This window comes from Heteronotia binoei, chromosome 6 (genome assembly GCF_032191835.1).
Source record: "Heteronotia binoei isolate CCM8104 ecotype False Entrance Well chromosome 6, APGP_CSIRO_Hbin_v1, whole genome shotgun sequence".
In the NCBI taxonomy this organism is placed as follows: domain Eukaryota; kingdom Metazoa; phylum Chordata; class Lepidosauria; order Squamata; family Gekkonidae; genus Heteronotia; species Heteronotia binoei.
In genome coordinates this window covers 82964105-82982808 of record NC_083228.1, presented here as the reverse complement: position 1 = coordinate 82982808, position 18704 = coordinate 82964105, and the positions used below count along the sequence as shown (strand labels likewise).

At 44.7% G+C, this 18704-nt stretch overlaps 1 protein-coding gene across 20 annotated transcripts in view; it reads left to right on the top strand.

The window, feature by feature from the left end:
• The window catches only part of KIF1A (kinesin family member 1A), a 200920-nt gene that overhangs the window by 115725 nt on the left and 66491 nt on the right, over positions 1 to 18704 (top strand). For 18 of the 20 annotated variants that reach the window (XM_060241983.1, XM_060241991.1, XM_060241984.1 and 15 more), the window contains 7 exons: positions 9534 to 9613; positions 10659 to 10765; positions 13388 to 13471; positions 13753 to 13933; positions 14072 to 14144; positions 15756 to 15849; positions 17210 to 17358. In XM_060241983.1, coding sequence (XP_060097966.1) covers positions 9534 to 9613; positions 10659 to 10765; positions 13388 to 13471; positions 13753 to 13933; positions 14072 to 14144; positions 15756 to 15849; positions 17210 to 17358 — 768 coding nt within the window. The remainder of the gene's footprint in view (positions 1 to 9533; positions 9614 to 10658; positions 10766 to 13387; positions 13472 to 13752; positions 13934 to 14071; positions 14145 to 15755; positions 15850 to 17209; positions 17359 to 18704) is intronic. The other 2 variants (XM_060241982.1, XM_060241988.1) reach the window with 1 other exon arrangement.

Below are 18704 nucleotides of genomic sequence, written 5' to 3'. Positions count from 1 at the left end.
GGATTCTCTTTCTGCCTCACTTATAGTACATATGAACATATGAAGCTGCCTTATACTGAATCAGACCTTTGGTCCATCAAAGTCCGTATTGTCTTCTCAGACTGGCAGCGCCTCTCCAGGGTCTCAAGCTGAGGTTTTTCACACCTATTTGCCTGGACCCTTTTTTTTGGAGATGCCAGGGATTGAACCTGGGACCTTCTGCTTCCCAAGCAGATGCTCTACCACTGAGCCACCGTTCCTCCCCTACTCAGTACTCAGATGCCTCTCAGAATATATCAGCTGTGCAGCATATACCAGTTTACAAATTATCTCTTTTTAAATTTTATTTGTGTAGGATATTTATAACCCAATTTTCTACTGTTAAAAATCTCTCAAAGAAGTTTGCAGCATGAAATGAAGATGAAAATAGATTAGTATAATATAAAAAGCTAAGAAATCTGAAACCTAGCAACTGCAAAAATACCTTAGTAAGAGCAGTGATAAAACAGTAGTTAAAAACAATAAGAGCAACAGTCAATCTGAAGTCAAAAATAGAACCATCAGTACAAATTTAAAAAGCATCAAATCAAGAGTTATAAATGTCATGAGCCCTCTCTACTAAAGGGTGTTTGACAAATGGCCAGGAGTGTGCAGGCACTTTCTGGAGTAGAGATTCCACTGTCTTGGGAAACTGAAAAAGGCCCAGGTTCATAGCCATGGTGGGACCCAAGGGGGGCATGGCCCCTCCACCCAACCCCCACTCCCACCTGTGTGGACCCTCCTTTCCCCACTGCTCTCCCTGCAGCCCTGTTTTTGCCGCTGTCGCCACTCTCCCCAGGCTCTTCCCACCCCATCCCTGCCTCCCCCACTCTCCCCACAGCCCCGTTTTTGCTGCCACCCTCTCCCCAGGCTCTTCCCTGCCTCCCCTGCTCTCCCCATAGCCCCGTTTTTGCTGCCGCCACTCTCCCCAAGCTCTTCCCTGCCTCCCCTGCTCTCCCCACAGCCCCGTTTTGCTACCATCGCTCTCCCCAGGCTCTTCCCTGCCTCCCCCGCTCTCCCCACAGCCTCGTTTTCGCCGCCGCCACTCTCCTCGGGCTCTTCCCTGCCTCCCAAGCTCTCTCCTCAGCCCTGTTTTCACCGCTGCCGCTCTCCCTGGGCTCTTCTTCCCACCCCCAAGAGCGTGAGAGAGCAAGAGCTGGGGCCTGGAGGCTGGCTGCTGGAAGAAGCAGTGAAGACTCCATCCCGCCCCCCCCCCCCCCGAAATTTTATGTCCTGGCCCCCCCCCCCACCCAAAAAATTCTGGCTACAGGGCTGGAAAGGCCTGTACTACACATCAGCAACCCCACCTTTACTCCTGCTCAAAAGTTACAGTAAAAGAATGCACATCCTGCATATATGTGCATAAATCTGTTTATGAGAAACAGCCAATCTACACTCACTTTACAAATGAAAATATCTACACTCACTTTACAAATGAAAATGGGAACCAGTACCTGGATAAAAGTGGAGTTTAAGCCATAAGTTCACCTATGTGTGCTGATGTCACATCATGTGCAACACTGGTAATCCTCATATCCCTCCATTTCCCACTAGGTGCCATCCATTGACTAGCAACCTTGGCTAGTCCTAAGCTTTGAAAGTCAAACTATGATATATTATGTCCTAGAATCAAACGGGCAATTGGTGCAGTTGATGTAAAACTGTAACTCTATAGTTCACAGTATAATATTTAGAAATTCATGTTTTACACTTCTACTTTATGAAGCTGTGGAGTTGTTCAAGCCACATTTTATTTCAGACTTTGAGTACAACTGAAAAAGATGAGAAAAGTACAACCCTGCATAAGACAGGTAACCAAAAAGGTTGGAACAAAGAACAAGAAAGTAAAATATAACTATGCACAATGTACAAAACATCAGTATATAATTTACTAATACTGTCATAAGTGCTAAAATATAATTTAAAAAAAACAGTTCTGTGGTTCAGCCTGAAAGTACCTAATCCCAATATAAAGACAATGTCAATTTACATACATTTTCATGTCCATTTACATAAATACAGGTTTAAAAGTACATATTGTCTCCACATGCAGAAACCAATTCCAAATACATTGCAGCACCTGGCCTTCCTCAGTGATATAAATCAAACTGAGCACTCCATTGATTTAACAATAACATACATAAAAACAAACATACACAGAATGGATTTTATTCACACTAAAATGTTCACCTGTGGAGTAAGTGGTATCAGATTTTCGTGTGATACAACATGGACAACTCATCAAGATGTAGAGTATTTCCTTTGCCCATGGATCTTCTTAGGTCCAATCAGAAATACTCAAAACTCCAATGGAGTACTCAAGTACGTAAGTACCTGGGGCTGGAGACTGAGGATTGCGAGGTCTGGAGATGGGAGGGACTTCAGTAGGGTATAGTTCCATAGAGTCCTCCTTCTGAAGCAATCATTTTTCTCAGGTGACCTGATCTTTGTTGCTGGAGATCAATTGTAATCCCAGGAGATTTCCAGGCTTCACCTGGTGGATGACAACTGTCACTATGCGTAACTTAATGTAGTTTTTAAAAAAATAAATAAAGGTAAATGTTGATTGGAACACATCTCTTCATTTTTCTGAAATGAGATTTCAGAAAACCTGTATTTTTGTAAATGGACATGAAAATTTATGTAAATTGACATTTGTCTTTATATTGGGATTAAGTATTTTCAGGCTGAACCACGGGACTGTTGTTTTTAAATTATATTTTAGCACTTATGATAATATTATTAAATTAAATGAGATTTCAGAAAATGATTCCCCCCCCCCCCCCCCATGAAAACCTTCATTCAGACTGCAGTCAGTGAGGTGCACCTTTTACAGAATTGAATTGTAAAGAGCACTTCACCACTCTTTTACTGTAGGAACTGTTTTGGATGGGCATGCATGGAGCCACTGCTGCCACTATGAGGATGTAGAACCCAGTAGCAGCAGGTGGTTGCCTCCCTGCCTCCTTAGGTGGGCCACCATTGTCAATCCCCCGGATGCACGAGCTACTACTGATACATTGGCGTCAAGGCAGGGGGCTGCACCCCTCCCTTTAGGATGAAGCAGGCTGGGGATGAAGTGGGCTGCATTATAGGTTTGCCAGTCCCCAGGTGGGAGTGGGGGATTCCTTGATTTCATGGGCTCCTGCCCACTGGTGGCTGGTGGGGGGAAGCCTTGCCCCCAACATCTATGACCCAGCATGACATCCCTGACGTGATGGTGTTGTGCAGAAATGATGTCATCATGCTGGAGAGGTCATGCAGCAACACTGGTATTTTGGGCAAAACATCAAAAGAAATTGCTGCACATTGAAAATGAGCATAGCTAGAAATGGTCTGGTCTGGGTTTTTATATTGCAGGAAGTTTTATCAATGGGGGAGAATTCTAAAATGGCACCTTATGTGGTACACTGCCCTGACCTGGATAGTCCAGGCTAGTTCAGTCTCCTTGAATCTCAGAACTAAGTAAGGCTGGCCTGGTTAGTATTTGGACTATCAGGGTGGTGATATGAAGGCAGGCAATGGCAAACCACCTCTGACGTCTCTTACCTTGAAAACCCCATGGGGTCACCATAAGTCAGCTGTGACTTGACTGCACTTTTCACCACCACCAAGTGGTACACCCAGTCTTACTTCTATAATGGAGTAATCTGTAGTTTGGATAATGATATATTTGTGGGGCACATTGCACATTCATGTCATTTTTCTTTCCACTTTTGCTATATAGCCACGACCAGTTAAGCCCCATGATGTTTTTCTAGAAAGTATAGGAGTATATTCTCCCAAGAAGGTTTGTCCAGATAGTTGTCTTGGAGTGATCTGTGCATGTCTTTTTTTTTTTTTTCAAATAATGGTTGTACTGTCCTATGTCAAGAAACTTTCTGAACTGTACACAGAAGCTAAAAGTCAAGGGCCTCAATATACAAGAAAAGAGAAGAAACAGTAACATTCTGCATGCTTTCTTTCAATTACATAATCCGAATGAGTCCCAAGGATGATGTAATGATCTTGCTTATTCAATCATATCGCTCTGTATATTCTGCCTGATGTCACAAGCCATATGAGTTTCGAGGTCTCTCTGTCTCTTATTCACTTGTGGAGAGATTTCTGCATCATAACCAGGCCTTGAATTCAGCAGGAGCTTACAGGAACACAGCTCCTGAACCTTTCTGATGGCCCCCCTCCTCCTCCCTGCCTACCTTGCCCATTGAATAGTAGGTTCAGCTGCATAACAGTCCCTGGATTAGGAGAGAAGGCAGACAGCCAGCCATCAGGAGCTTTGCCACACACCCAGCAGCCCTCATTAACCCCTGGAGAAGCCCGTAACACCCTTTCTCCACTTCTTATGTGATTTTGGGCAGTGGATGACTTGCTGACCTTTTGCTTTTGGCTGGTGGTGGGGGCAGCATTTGCTAATGAATTATGCTAATGAGCTCCACCACCTAGTTTTCTACAAAATGACCCCTGATCATAACTGCCTCCCCTTGACCAAGTGGACTCACGCTGACAGTTTGAATGCTGCATAACAGTAGAGCTCAGTCATGGGTGTTTCTGCTCCTTTGAATATTCATTATTGTAGTGGAGTTGTCAATCAAGAGCCAGTTTGATGTAGTGGTTAAGTGCGTGGACTCTTATCTGGGAGAACTGGGTTTTATTCCCCACTCCTACACTTGCAGCTTCTGGAATGGCCTTAGGTCAGTCATAGCTCTCGCAGAGGTTGTCCTTGAAAGGGCAGCTGCTGTAAGAGCTCTCTCAGCCCCACCCACCTCTCAATTCCACCTGTGTTGTGGGGGAGGAAGATAAAGAAGATTGTGAGCCACTCTGAGGTTCAGAGTGGAGGGCAGGATATAATTCCAGTGTCTTCTTCAACTAACCTCTAAGTAATTGATTGGTATTTAAAGAATATACTTACATTTTGACATTGAAAGTGATAATTTAAAACAGATACTGTTGATTAAGTAATCAAGAAAAGGGACAGCATATTTAGACTTGAAGCAGTATTCTGTTTGTATCTACTTTAGAGACCCACTTCCCTTAAATGCAGGATACATCATTGAATCGAGAATACATGATATCTGATACTGATATCTGATATCCGATACACTATCATTCCATTACCCTATACATATCCTGTGAGACAAAGGCAGAGATTTTTACCATCCCTTTTACAAAACTGCAGGCGCTTATGGCCTTTAAGTGTTTTCTGTGTTAACTTGCATGAGATAATTTCCAGTCCTCTTTGCATGGTGTTCTGATTGATGTGAAAGTTGCAATGCTATTAACTCTTTTGAAATGAGATTAAAATGTTGGCAGAAGTGTTCCTTATGTAGCTATTTGATCTATAATTGTAGTGTATTAAAACCAAGAATGAAGATCATATAAAGGGTAATATGTTTTTATAAATGTTATCAAATAATTGTTGTAGATTTTCCGGGCTGTGTGGCGATGGTCCTTTGGTCCAATAATATTTTTTTCAATAAAGAAAAGCTTTAGGCTTGCGTAAAGCTTACACGTGTCATCAAGGCCACTGTGTTCGGGAGGATGCATCATTTTGCCTATTCATCTTTTATATTTCAAATTTGAGTTTAGTACACAAAATCCTTAATAAAATATGCCACTGTTATTCCCATACACCTTGAATGATACACGTTTTAGAACTTTGAATGGAAGGGCAATTTCCTGGTATGTACTGGGGCTAAAAGTGGCATTATTAAGAGGAGGGACTTCTATTCAGTATATTGAATGAGAGAAGGGGCTAACTGTTTCTACTTTAGTATTGTGACCTCAATCATAGTCCCCTGCCCAGTGTTTGCTTTAAAATAAAATCCAAGGATTTCTGGGGATCTAGTCTTGGATCACCTCAGAGACCTCTTAGAGCAATACAATTGTTCCAAAGCTTAAACAGAAACTAGAACCCAGACTTTTCCTTGGTAATGTGCTTCAGCCAGTTTCTAAGTGATTAGAAAAATTAGAAGAATTTTCCCATGGTCTGGACCATAATCCCTTTTGTTATGGCAAAGGGAAAAGGTAACTTACAGCCCAATCCACTAGTAGACGTCCTGAGGACTTCGGCACGTTGGAGCGTGGGGAGAGGAGAGGCGTAGCTTGCCGTGAGGAAGACGGTCGCCATGGCAACGCCACTGGCGGAGGCATGGAAGGAAGGTGGAGGCAGCCGGAGGGGAGGGCCAGCCCACCCCCCACCCCCATTGGCCAGTCCTGGTGCATGCACCGCAGCTCATGGCAGTCAGGGATGGGAAGAGGTGGCCCCAGAGAGGCTGATAGCCGTCCCCAACCCGCCTCAAAACAGAGAACGAAGCCAATGATGGGCAGACCATCAACACGGGGAGGGAACAGGAGTGAGGCTGGGCATGCGTGCACAAGAAGCGTGGCTTGGTGGCGAGGCGGGGGTGGGGGTGAGACAGACTCGCACAGGACCATGGAGAAGCCATCAATCCCCTCACACCCTCCCGCTGTCAGAGACTCTGCCAATGGCAGGCAGATAAGCAGGAAGTACCAAGTGCGGGAGTTGGCTATTGTAGACAGCAGCTGGAATGTGTGTCTGGGAGTGAACAGCCCAGCAGCAGACAACCCCCCACCCAGAGACCCCCTGTGTTGCCCTGACGCCCCCTGCCATATGCATGGAACACCTCCCCCGGGGGCCGCAGAACTCTGAGTCCACTTCATTAGCCCCCTCTTAGTGCCCTGCGCACAACAGCCCTGTGGGGTCGGGTAGGCTGTCAGCCTGGGCAGGCTGACGGGCGGCACTCCCCTCCCCTGTCCAGCCATGTGGGTGGCAGCATGGTGGCTCATAGACGGTTCCCCCCCCAAAACACCCCAAGTCTGCCCACCCTCCCAGGCATTCTCTTGGAGAGGCCACTGACAGAGCGGGGGGGGGGGGGTTGCCCAGGGAACGTGCAGCAGATGCCAAGCGGGAGAAACAACAGAGCGCACAGCTCAGACTTTATTTTTCCGGAACAGAGTGCAACAGTCTCCCTGGCATGCACTGGGCAGTCTCACCGTGGGCGGGGCTGCATTCCGAGTCACAGGCAGAAACAGCTGAGTGAGTGGGGGGGCGTGGAGCGGCACACGCAGAAGCCTCTGTGTTGGAGTCGCACCTGCAAAATGGAGCTAGAGATCAAGAACACCTGCAGGGGCAGCGACTGGAAGAGTGGGCTGCATTTGAGCCAGGTGCTCTCTTAAAGGGACAGCCACCGACCCACCTCCCCGCAATAGGGCAGCTGCCACACACACACACCCTGTGCCCTGTCCTGTTGGGAACGCAGCAGAGGACAGACCAAGGGAAGGGAGCAGGCAGCAGCACAGGGGAGTGGGGTCAGCAAATACCCCCTGCCGGAGCCCACTGCCTGGTTCAAGTGCCAGAGACGCTCACACACCAAGTGGTCAAGAGCGAGGGGAGGGAGAGGCTGGGGGAGGGGGGACAGTGGAACTTACCCAGCTGTGGGTGACAGTCCTCGCATGCAGAGCCTCCGGGAGCCCGAAACCTGTGAAGACCTGGAAACAAGAGCAGTTAGCCCCAAAGGAGAGACCTCTCTTTATCCCTTGCAAGTCAAAGATACTGTCAAAGCAACCGTGAGGTGCAAAACCCGTCACCAACATGCCTGCCTGTCCCTCACTCTAAGTCTATATGGCTGGGAGCTCGCCAGCAGAACTTCCCGCCACGCGCTCCTCTCCCTAACAACTGAGTTGTGCGAGGCCAGAGCGGAAGTATTTCTAGGAGGGGGGAGACCATGATTGGGTGCTGGGGAGGAGGCTCATCAGCCCGAGGCGTGAGGGGATTGGCGAGGCAATCACGCCGCTCCCTAAGGGGTTTGCGAGCTTCCGCAGTGGTGGAGGTGAGCCAAACTGCCCGTGCCCCCAACTTCACTCTCTCCTCTGCCTGAACACCGCACTCTGCCTCATGCTCAGGCGCAGCCCTCAGGCGCCGCTGCCCTCGGGCGGAGCGGCACTTGGGCGGTCCCCCGCCCACTTTACTCCCTCATGCTGTGGCGGTCATACCTCAGCGCAAATCCTTCCTGCGCCCACGTAGAGGCTCGTCTGCTCCCAAAAGACTTTCTGCCCCCCCTTTCTTGAATGTGCTGTTAATTGCTCTGTTTTGCTAGTTTGTTTTACTTATTTATAAAGTATGAACTGTTTTTCCACTGGGCATACTTAAGGTAAAATAAAAAAATATATAAAAAGCATAAGAATAACAATAAAACAGTTTGAATCAAAAAGCTAAGAATAATTGAACTATCCATATACAGAAGTTGGGGTAGTGGATGTGACAGTCTGAAAGCATTATGTTCTGGCATTTCAAGTCAACTAAAAGGAGGCTTAATCTTTTAATTCGTTATCAGAACTCCTGTGTTGTTTCTTAAACTGTCTGGTGTTTTTTAAAAAACAGTGTAGAACATAAGAACATAAGAGAAGCCATGTTGGATCAGGCCAATGGCCCATCCAGTCCAACACTCTGTGTCACACAGTGGGCCCCAAAAATTTATATATACACACACAAACACACACACTGTGGCTAATAGCCGCTGATGGACCTCTGCTCCATATTTTTATCTAAACCCCTCTTGAAGGTGGCTATGCTTGTGGCCGCCGCCACCTCCTATGGCAGTGAATTCCTTTTATCCGTTTTAACCTGTCTGCTCAGCAATTTCATTGAATGCCCACGAGTTCTTGTATTGTGAGAAAGGGAGAAAAGTACTTCTTTCTCTACTTTCTCCATCCCATGCACTATCTTGTAAACCTCTATAGAGTGAGGGATCCTAATTTTGCAGTGAGCAAATATCATTTCTTGGTCCAGCCAGGTCCTTAGGCTTATGCAGATATTCAAGTAAACCAACAGCTTTACCAACTTTGGCAAGACCACATTTCCTTTCAGAATTAAGCATTCATTTTAAACATTTTGTTAGATCAGGAAAAGAAGGCTTGGCATTAAGTGGTAGATGCATAAACTGTATGACTTTCTGTTTGTGTCTGGAAGTGCGTATCAGAATGTGTTGACATAGTGGAGGTAGTAGGGTCAGTATTCTGGCACAGCTGGGTAACTATCACAGTGTGGATAGCTGCAAAATGCATTATTTCATGTAGTATGAATGCACCCGATGGGTTGGAAGGGCATACCTGGGCCTCTGATTTGGAAGACAAGACTAATTGTTGGCAGAATAATTAACTCAGTAATGGTGCACAACCTGATTAAAGAGTAAATAAAGGTTTATTTAGGAACTAATATACTTGATAGGAAAGAGGAGAGACAGAGATGGGTTCCTTAACTACATTTCTAGCAGAGGGGGTGAGGGAAAGAGAGTTCTGAGAAGAAAGAGAAAATTGCCCTAACAGTAGCAATCTAGAGACAGACAAAGAGTGACACTTAACAACAGAGATAAGGTGCTATCCTCACTATCCTATATAATTGTTTTCTTGCTCCCCCTTCAGTATCTTCTTCTTTGTATACCAGACATTGTCTTTTCTAATGCTAACCTCCCTTTTGTTTGTTTGTCTCTTAGACACCACATCTGGTAAATCTAAATGAGGACCCACTGATGTCTGAGTGCCTTCTATACTACATTAAAGATGGGATAACCAGGTAATGATACCCATAACAGTTTTGCCAGGTTGAAGAATGAGGATTGGTGATTAGTATGTGGTTTACTCCAACACTTGTGCATTCAGACATCCCTCGTTGAAATCACCTTGACATGCTTATGGGGATATCCAGCCCATCTAGGATATTTAGCTCACACAAGCCAAATTGCAAAACATCTCAAATTTTATCTACATGCAGCAACCCACAGTGCCATTCATTAGCAGTAGAGATGCTCCAGCATCTGCCAATTCTGCTCCCTTCCCATTGTGTGGCCAATTAATCAATGGGTCTGCAGTAGATAGTATAATCTCTCCCTAGTCTAAAGCCTTTCCCAGGCTTACTACTTTTTGGCCTTTTGTAATAATCTTTTTGGATCCAAAGTCTATATGAGAGAAGGCTCTTTTTAAGATAGGTTTGGTGTGGGATGTTCAGCTCCTTTTGAGTCATATAAGCTTGAACTGTGATTAGAAGCAAACTGTTAGTTGATATGGTTGAACTGAAATGTATTTTAATTATTAAAGTATGCATATCCCACTTTTTTACTTCTGCTGTCCATAAGGCTGTTAAACAAAACCAAATTAAAATAACTTTCTTATGACAAGTAAAACCAGTGAAGATGCATATAAAACTAGACTGGTTTTTAATTTAATGTTTTAATGTTTTATTGTTCTATAATGTAATTCTAATGTTTTATTTATTATGGTGTGTTTTTATGGATTGCTGTTAGCCGCCCTGAGCCTGCCAAGGTGGGGGAGGGCGGGATATAAATGAAATGAAATAAATAAATAAATAAATAAATAAATAAAATAAAAGAAAGGAATAAGGGGATATCAGCAAATGTGACTAAACAAATATAACAAAGAGCAGACATGGCAAAAAAGAAAATGTGTGTTTTATGCTTCCTGTAGCAGCGTTCCACCAGTTTTCCTGCTTATGGGGAGCCTAATGGTTTGGGGAGTTCAGGGAACGCTGTTATTAATTGGCTCTTTGGAGGAACACTCAGAATGCTTTCTGTCACTGAATGAGTGTGTTTTGTCCCCAACAGGGTTGGTCGAGAGGATGCTGAGAGGAGGCAGGACATTGTCCTAAGTGGACACTTCATCAAAGAAGAGCACTGCATTTTCCGAAGTGACACCAAGGCTGGCAGTGAAGGTATCCCCATATAGAAAGCCTCACGGCTTACAGGCTTCTTTCTCTTCTTAGCTGGAATAGAGCAGGCTTCCTTCCCTTTTTAGCTGGGGTCAAGCTTCTGAATTACCCAAATCATATGTACACTGTAAAGGTCAGGAAGGCTGAAAGTGATCACAGATCAATCCACTACTTGCTCAACAGACCAGTAGAAGGAGGACTAAGAAATGCTTTCAATGGCATGTGTGAAATCAGTCTAAGTCAATGCCCCCCATTCCTACCAGTCTGTATGAAGAGCATCACTTTCTTTCCATATGGAATATTTAGCAATGTTGCCAGACAAGATGGTGCCTTCTCCTCTCCCACTTTTATCAGCTCAGTGCAGACCTTAAATACAGTCACAGCTGCCTCTCTGTTCTGCAGTATTGGATTTCTCTGCTACAGTGCTCTCTAGCTTTTTGTTAACAATGATGCATATAGCAAGAGCATTCCTATTTATCTTTTGCGATAGCAGTGGAAATATGAAGATAACCCCACCTTCTTGGAAGTTTTATGAGATGTGCGAATTGACATGAAAAATTTCACAAGGCAATGTAGGAAGCCAAGAAGATGGCTTCACAATTAAACATGAAATACTGATGCTGCTCTTACAGACTTCTTGTTAGAGATGTTTTGGACTGCAGGACGGAGGATGAATGGAGCAGGGGATTCAGCAGGGAAAGAGGTGTGAATGGAGGACACACTTCTGCCCTAGATAGCAGGAAACCTAAACATTTTCATATAGGTTTTGGTGAAATCATATTGCAGATCGATTGGTTTAAATTCTGGGGGGAAACATTCTAGTCTCTTCCATTAAATACCGTATTTTTCGCTCCATAAGACGCACCTGAGCATAAGACGCACCTATGTATGTACTTGCAGGCAATCCTCAAGGACTGCAGGCCGTTTCCCATATTATTTCTTCAGTGTGCAGGTCCTTACTCTTGTCTTATTCCTGTATTTCTAACATCTTGCTCACCAAGCTTTTAATTTGTTGCAGTTGACACCAATTAAGTTTGTCCACCGGTTTTAGTTCCACCTTGCCTCCCTGTATATTTGGCAGTTGTTTGTATGATAGCCATTTATCCTCCTGTGGATCTAAAGACAACTTTATGACTTCTGTTGGCACAATCCATGGCTTTCTCTCATCACTATATTTATTATATTTTTTCCAAGTATTCAACAGATTCCTTCTTATGTAATGATGTGAGAAAAATTCATCCATCTTCTCCTTCCCATAATACATATAAACATGCCAACCAAAAACATTCCCTTGGCCTTCTAATACCAATAATTTCCTGTTAAGCAAAGTTATCCAGTCCTTAATCCATACCAAACAAACTGCATCATGATATACGGTAACTTAATGTCAGGCAGCTGGAAACCACCCCTTTCTTTCGCATCCGTCAGAATTTTCATTTTAATTCTTGGCTTTTTACCCGCCCATACAAATTCTGAAATCTTTTTTTGCCAATGGTTAAATTGCTTGTTATCTTTCACTATTGGAATTGTTTGAAAAAGAAACATAATTCTTGGTAGAACATTCATTTTGATTGCAGAGATCCTACCCAGCATAGACATATTCAGTTTATTCCACTTTAACATATCTTCTTCAATTTTATGCCAAAACTTTTCATAATTATTTTTATATAAATCAATGTTTCTCATCGTAATCTCTACACCTAGAGATTACATAATTCTCATCGTAATCTCTACACCTTCGAGGTAACTTCACATCCAGTTATACTCTGTAGTTCTTTCTGTTTGCTCAATGGCAGATTCTTACTTAGAATTTTTAATTTTTTTTTTACATAGAAGCCCTCCAACTCTCCGTACTCTTTAATTTTATTTAACAACAAAGGCGTCACTTGTAATGGGTTTTCATTAATAAACATCACATCATCTGCAAATGCCCTATATTTATAAGAGAAACCTTTCAATTTCAGCCCCACTATTTCTTTATCCTCTTTGATTTGCATCAGCAAAATCTCTAAAGGCATTATAAATAGCAATGGAGATAGAGGGCAACCTTGTCTTGTTCCTTTGCTAATTGTCATTTGCTCTGTCAGGTCTGCATTCACACAAAGTTTAGCTTGTTGTTCTGTATAAATTGCCTTGACCATTCTTATAAAATCACTTCCCAATTTCAATTTCTCCATCACCACAAACATAAAGTCCCAATTAAGATTGTCAAAAGCTTTCTCTGCATCGGCAAAAAACAATGGTACCTTTCTTTCTGGATGCTTTTCGTAATATTCTACAATATCTATTACTGTTCTGATGTTATCTCTTATTTGCCTTCTGGGGAGAAAACCTGCTTGCTCCGTGAGTCATGCCTTAGTGAGTTAGGAACCTATTGTCTGCAATTCATGACTTACCAAGCTGTTATATCAAATGGAGACTGATATTTAGAATGAAAGCCTAACCTTGCCCATTGAAGTTAATTCAGTATTTAGAAGGAATGGTGTCCTCATGAGATTGAGAGCTTAGTTCCCCAGCCAGTATTTTCAGTGAATGGAAGATGGTTGTTCCTTGTGTATACATACTGCCTCTCACTTGCTGTTTTGTCCTCTACCTCTCCCAATTCCACTTGTGCCCTTTCCGCAGCAGTGGTGACCCTGGAACCTTGTGAGGGGGCTGACACCTATGTCAATGGCAAGAAAGTAACAGAACCTAGCATCTTGAGATCAGGTAAGTTTCCGGGAGAAAGGACTGGAGACTTAGGAATATAGACAGGTGCTATTGGAAGGAGTCCATGGGAACCATTATCTAAGGAAAAGGTTTGTCATTGTGAATAGGCTGGCAGTCAAGCTTTGTTTACACTGAAGTCATCAGGGTTAGATACCTTTTATGTTTCTATTTATCTGGGACACCTTTAGTAGAAACTCTTCTGCGGGTTATCTTTGTAGCAGCTTAGCAAGAAATCTCATATACACATTTTCTCTGCTGTGTGTACTCGTCTGCCCCCACAGGAAATCGTATAATCATGGGGAAGAGCCATGTGTTCCGATTTAACCATCCTGAGCAAGCACGGCAAGAGCGAGAGCGAACCCCTTGTGCAGAGACTCCTGCTGAACCAGTGGATTGGGCTTTTGCACAGAGAGAATTGCTGGAGAAACAAGGCATCGACATGAAGCAGGAGATGGAACAGAGGTATGTAGAAGAATTCTAAGACCAGGTTGGAGAATTAAGAGGATGTTTGCGATAAAATGGCACCAAATAGAGAATGTGGAAGACTTCTGTAATTTATCCATGCTGACTTATTATTTTCTCATTTCTGTTTCCATGTAGGCTTCAAGAATTGGAAGATCAATATCGAAAGGAAAGAGAGGAGGCTAATTATCTTCTGGAGCAGCAAAGGCTTGTATGTAGCAGAGAATACTTTTTAATGTAGCTCATCAGAGCAGCAATATGCAGATAGCAATGCCTGTAAATATTAGAAGAGATAATTAGTTCCAAAATGGGGCAAACCTTGCAAATGCCCCATTACACTTAATTTCAAAAAGGAGTAAAAAGCAAATCCTTATATGGTTTTATAAGTCTGAACCATAGCAAAGGGCAAGGACCTTACATAGTCCCCATTAACATCCCACATAGTTTAAGACTGGAAGTGTTGCCCTAGGCTGTGTCATAGCACAAGCCTGCTTTGTCTTGCACAGCCCTGTTTTGCCTGCCCTGTCCCTTGGGTTACCACCTCCTTTTACTCTCGAGAATAGCTGCCACCATCACCTGCTGGTTTGCAAAGGATTGCATGCTGGAAGTTGCAGGACTCTCAGCTTTCCTTCCCAGTCTGAGGCCTTGTCTTCTGTCACCACAAGAATACTTTTACAGTTTTGGATGACCTTGGGGGAATAGCCTATTGCTAACTGCCTGCCTCCCCCCACCCAGTACTCCCCTTTTACAGTAGCGTGGTCTAAGGCATACTATGTGACATAGAGGTCTACTGGGGAACTATGTGACATAGAGGTCTACTGCCAGCATCCTCTTTCCCTGGTTCTAAAACTTACTCCAAATAGATGTCACAAATCTGAGAAGGTTCTCACAAACTGTAGAAAGTTGCAAGACAGCCTTCCTCCTTGGAGCAAGCACTTTTATTAAACCTCTGACTCCACCCATTTTACATCATTCTCTCTAATCCTTTTGACCTGGACCATCCAGGTCACATAGGTGGGGCCTGGGACACTCAGGTGCATCCTGGGGCACACAGGTGCATCCTGGAACCCTCCTGAAAGGCATTCTGGGAAATCTCCAGGAGCCTCCTGGAGATTGTCTCTGGGGCTGGTCTAGCCCCATACACACCCCACTCTGAGAGCCAGTTTGGTGTAGTGGATAAATGTGCAGACACTTATCTGGGAGAACTGGGTTTGATACCCCACTCCTGCACTTACAGCTGCTGGAATGGCCTTGGGTTAGCCATAGCTATCGCAGGAGTTGTCCTTGAAAGGGCAGCTGCTGTGAGAGCCCTCTCAGCCCCACCCACCTCACAGGGTGTCTGTTGCGGGGAGAGAAGTTCTAGGAGATTGTAAGCTGCTCTGAGTCTCTGATTCAGAGAGAAGGGTGGGGTATAAATCTGCAGTCTTCAGGTTTTTTCTTCTGTTTCCTGCCTGGAGGAGGAGGAGGAGGAGGAGCTGGCTCATTCCACTATCTCTTCTGCCATATGTATTAGCATTTCTTAAGAGGTAGCCCAGGTGCTTCTGGAATGCCATAGGCTAATTTCTTATCTCCCTCCTGCTTGTCTGTGAGCTCAGAGAAAGAAACCTTGAAAGCCTGCTTGTCAACTCTCCAGGAGGCACAGGCTGTATGAAGAACGATCCCATGCAACTCGGTAGTCCAGTAAACTGAACTGGTTATGCCCAACAAAATAAAAGGATTAGATTACTTCTGTGAATGAATTCATGCTAACAAAAATATGAAACATCAAAACACAGCAGCCACAAAGAAGCCAGTAAAAATGCTTAACTTCTTATTCCTTTAGGATTATGAGAGTAAATTGGAGGCTTTACAGAAACAGATGGACTCAAGATATTACCCTGAAGCTAATGAGGAAGAGGAAGAGCCTGAAGATGAAGGTATGGATTCTATGAAGAGGAAAATTCTGTTATTGACGTCTTGGCATGTCATGATTTGTGTTCAGGTAGAAAGTGCACACATCTAAGTACAGATGTACTGTGTTATAGTCAAGAAATGTTCATTCCTATATTTGTTGCTGTTTGTATCTTCAGATATGAGGGAGCAGTGACTAGGCCTTAGCTTCCATGTATTTTAGGGATGAACAATGAACTATATACATGTACACCCTGACAATTGCCTTAGTGTTTGCGTATCTTGTGCTGAGGTATCCCGAGTGAGAAGCTGCTCTATGTTTTAATGCTGTTTTGTAAGAGAGCAATGTCTCCCTCAGGTAACACTGCAGCTTACATTGTGTAAATACCTCCTGAAGATGAATACTGTGAAGATGCAATGAGAAGGATTACTGAGCTGGTAGTTTTTTTGCAGTACATCATAGTTACATTTATGTTCTGCCTGAGACAAATATAAGAATCACAATCACATTGCATTGCTTCATGGGTTACCTTGTTAGACTAGTTATTCCTCACATTTTTTGAATGAGATAGCTTGTGACTGTGTGATGTAAAAGGTGTGCATTGATTGCTGCTTGTAGTGTGTCTGTGAGACACCATAACTATGTCTTTTTGCTTAAGATGGGAGAGCCTGACACAAATCATCTAGCTAGGCTGTGAGTGTTGTCCACAGATTAATACAGAAGCAATGCTAGTCAGATCAGAGCAAGAAGAACATATGTGATACAGAGACTCAGACAGATGCCAGAGTAAAGGTCTGTTGATCAAGCAAGGTGTCAAAGCTTCTGCACAATGCAGGAAATTTACAAACATCTCCCCTCCCACCCGCTCCATGCCCAAGAAGATGGCAAAAAGATAGCACTGATGCAGTTCTTTCTGCCCTCCCTCTCATGATCTGCCTAAGTTCACAGAATGAATTATTTTGATTTAATGTGAGATGTTTCTTTCAATTATTATTGAGGTTTCCTGCTCAGACCATGGTTTTCCCGCCTCCCCCTTCCCCGAGGATTGTGAAATGTCCTCTGAAATCTTGATCTGGGGGAGGGCCCTCTTCTCCATAAAAATAGTTCAGGGGGCATTTCAGGCTTCCACAAGAGGCAAAAAAAAAATAGTGCTCCATGAGCAGAAATCCTTGTGCCTGTGGAGACATCTAGCCTGGGTCTAGGCCAATCATTTGAGCATTTTTTTTTTCAAAATAGGAGTTCATAATATCTGTTTTAAAGCCAAGGGACAATCTTATTTCTGTTCTCTTCTAATGTACCTGTTTTCTTTGAGCAGAAAATGTGAGCTGTGTACTGTGACTTTCTTTTTGAAGACAGTGACCTTGTGAATTTTTGTCTGTCACCAGTACAATGGAGTGAGCGGGAGTTTGAACTGGCACTCTGGGCTTTCAGGAAGTGGAAATGGTACCAGTTTACATCTTTGCGAGATCTGCTCTGGGGCAATGCCATTTTCTTGAAGGAGGCCAATGCTATCAGTGTGGAACTGAAGAAGAAGGTGAGTTTTGTCTTTCACAGCCATTGTGGATAAGGGGCTCATTCCATTTGTACATGATATGAAATCATCAGGAGTGCTTTTCTGTAAAGGTGGTCGGATTGTACTATAACATTTTATTTATTTATTTGATTTATCTATAAATTAAATTTTTAGACCACCCTCCCCTGTATACCCAAGGCTTGGGGTGGTGAACAACAATAAAACACATTCATAAATTAATAAAAACAATTCAGAAAAGATAAAATAATACACAGTATTTCCAGATGGCACTAAGAAGTTCAGATTGCACCACAGCCTTGTGGGCAGAAGATGGGGGGGGCGGGGAGTGCCAGATGAGGTGGAGCCTGTCACTGTTGTGGTGCAGTGTGGTGCAACACTGACCTGCAAGCACTTCTCCATTCTGGCCCTCCCAGGCAAATAGGCACCAGTAATTTCCCAATGTTGCAAACGGTAATAAACTCCTTGCTCAGCCTGCTGGACCTTGGGAGGCAGGCCCGTAGCCAAAAAATTTTAGTTGGAGGGGTCCACGAAAATTTTTTTTGAGTGGAGGGACCCCCCTCTGGCAGCCCCCACTCTCTCTGCCACCACTTTTCTGGTGGCCCCGGATCTCCCCACCGCTCTGGCAGCCTGCACCCCACTCCGCTGGCACCTTCCCCTTCCTTCCACCCACCCTCCCGCTGAATGTGCTGAGCGCACTGGGAGAATGCGGGAGGCTGGTGGTCAAAGCCTGCACTTCTGAGACAACACGTTGAAAGGAGAGAGATGGGCCAGGACTGGAAGTTGTCTTCTGCTGGCGCCAGCCCGGGCCAAGTGCCCCGGCCACCAACTCATGGCTCATAGAGCTGGTGGGCGGGTTTGTTTCCCATCAGGGATGGCAGGGAGGGGGTGGCAGAGATGGGAGCCAAAGAGCCCTTCCTGGACAACCCCCCACCATCCCAGGAGGGGGCCGGACAAGAAGCAAAGTGGAGCCATCTTCCAGCGGACATGCAGCGAGCCGGCCCCCCTCAGTCTCTCCAAGCCCTACACTCCTCCGCTGCTGCCGGATTCCGCTAGAGCCTCTCCCACTCCTCCCCTCTGTCCCCAGGGCTCCTTCTACCTGTCTGGCCCTCCTCAGCCACGGCTGCTTCAGCTGACCACACGGTGCGGCTTTTCCCATGGCTTTTTCCTATGGGTGGGGGGAGCGCCCGCTCTTTACTGCTTCAGCAGGTGGGTGGGAGGGAGGAAGGGAGAGGGAGGCACCCGTGGAATGGGGTGGGGGCTGCCAGAGCTGCGGGGAGATCTGGGTTCGCCAGAAAAGTGGTGGCGGAGAGAGCAGGCCAGGGAAAGGAGGGGCCATAAAGGCCCAA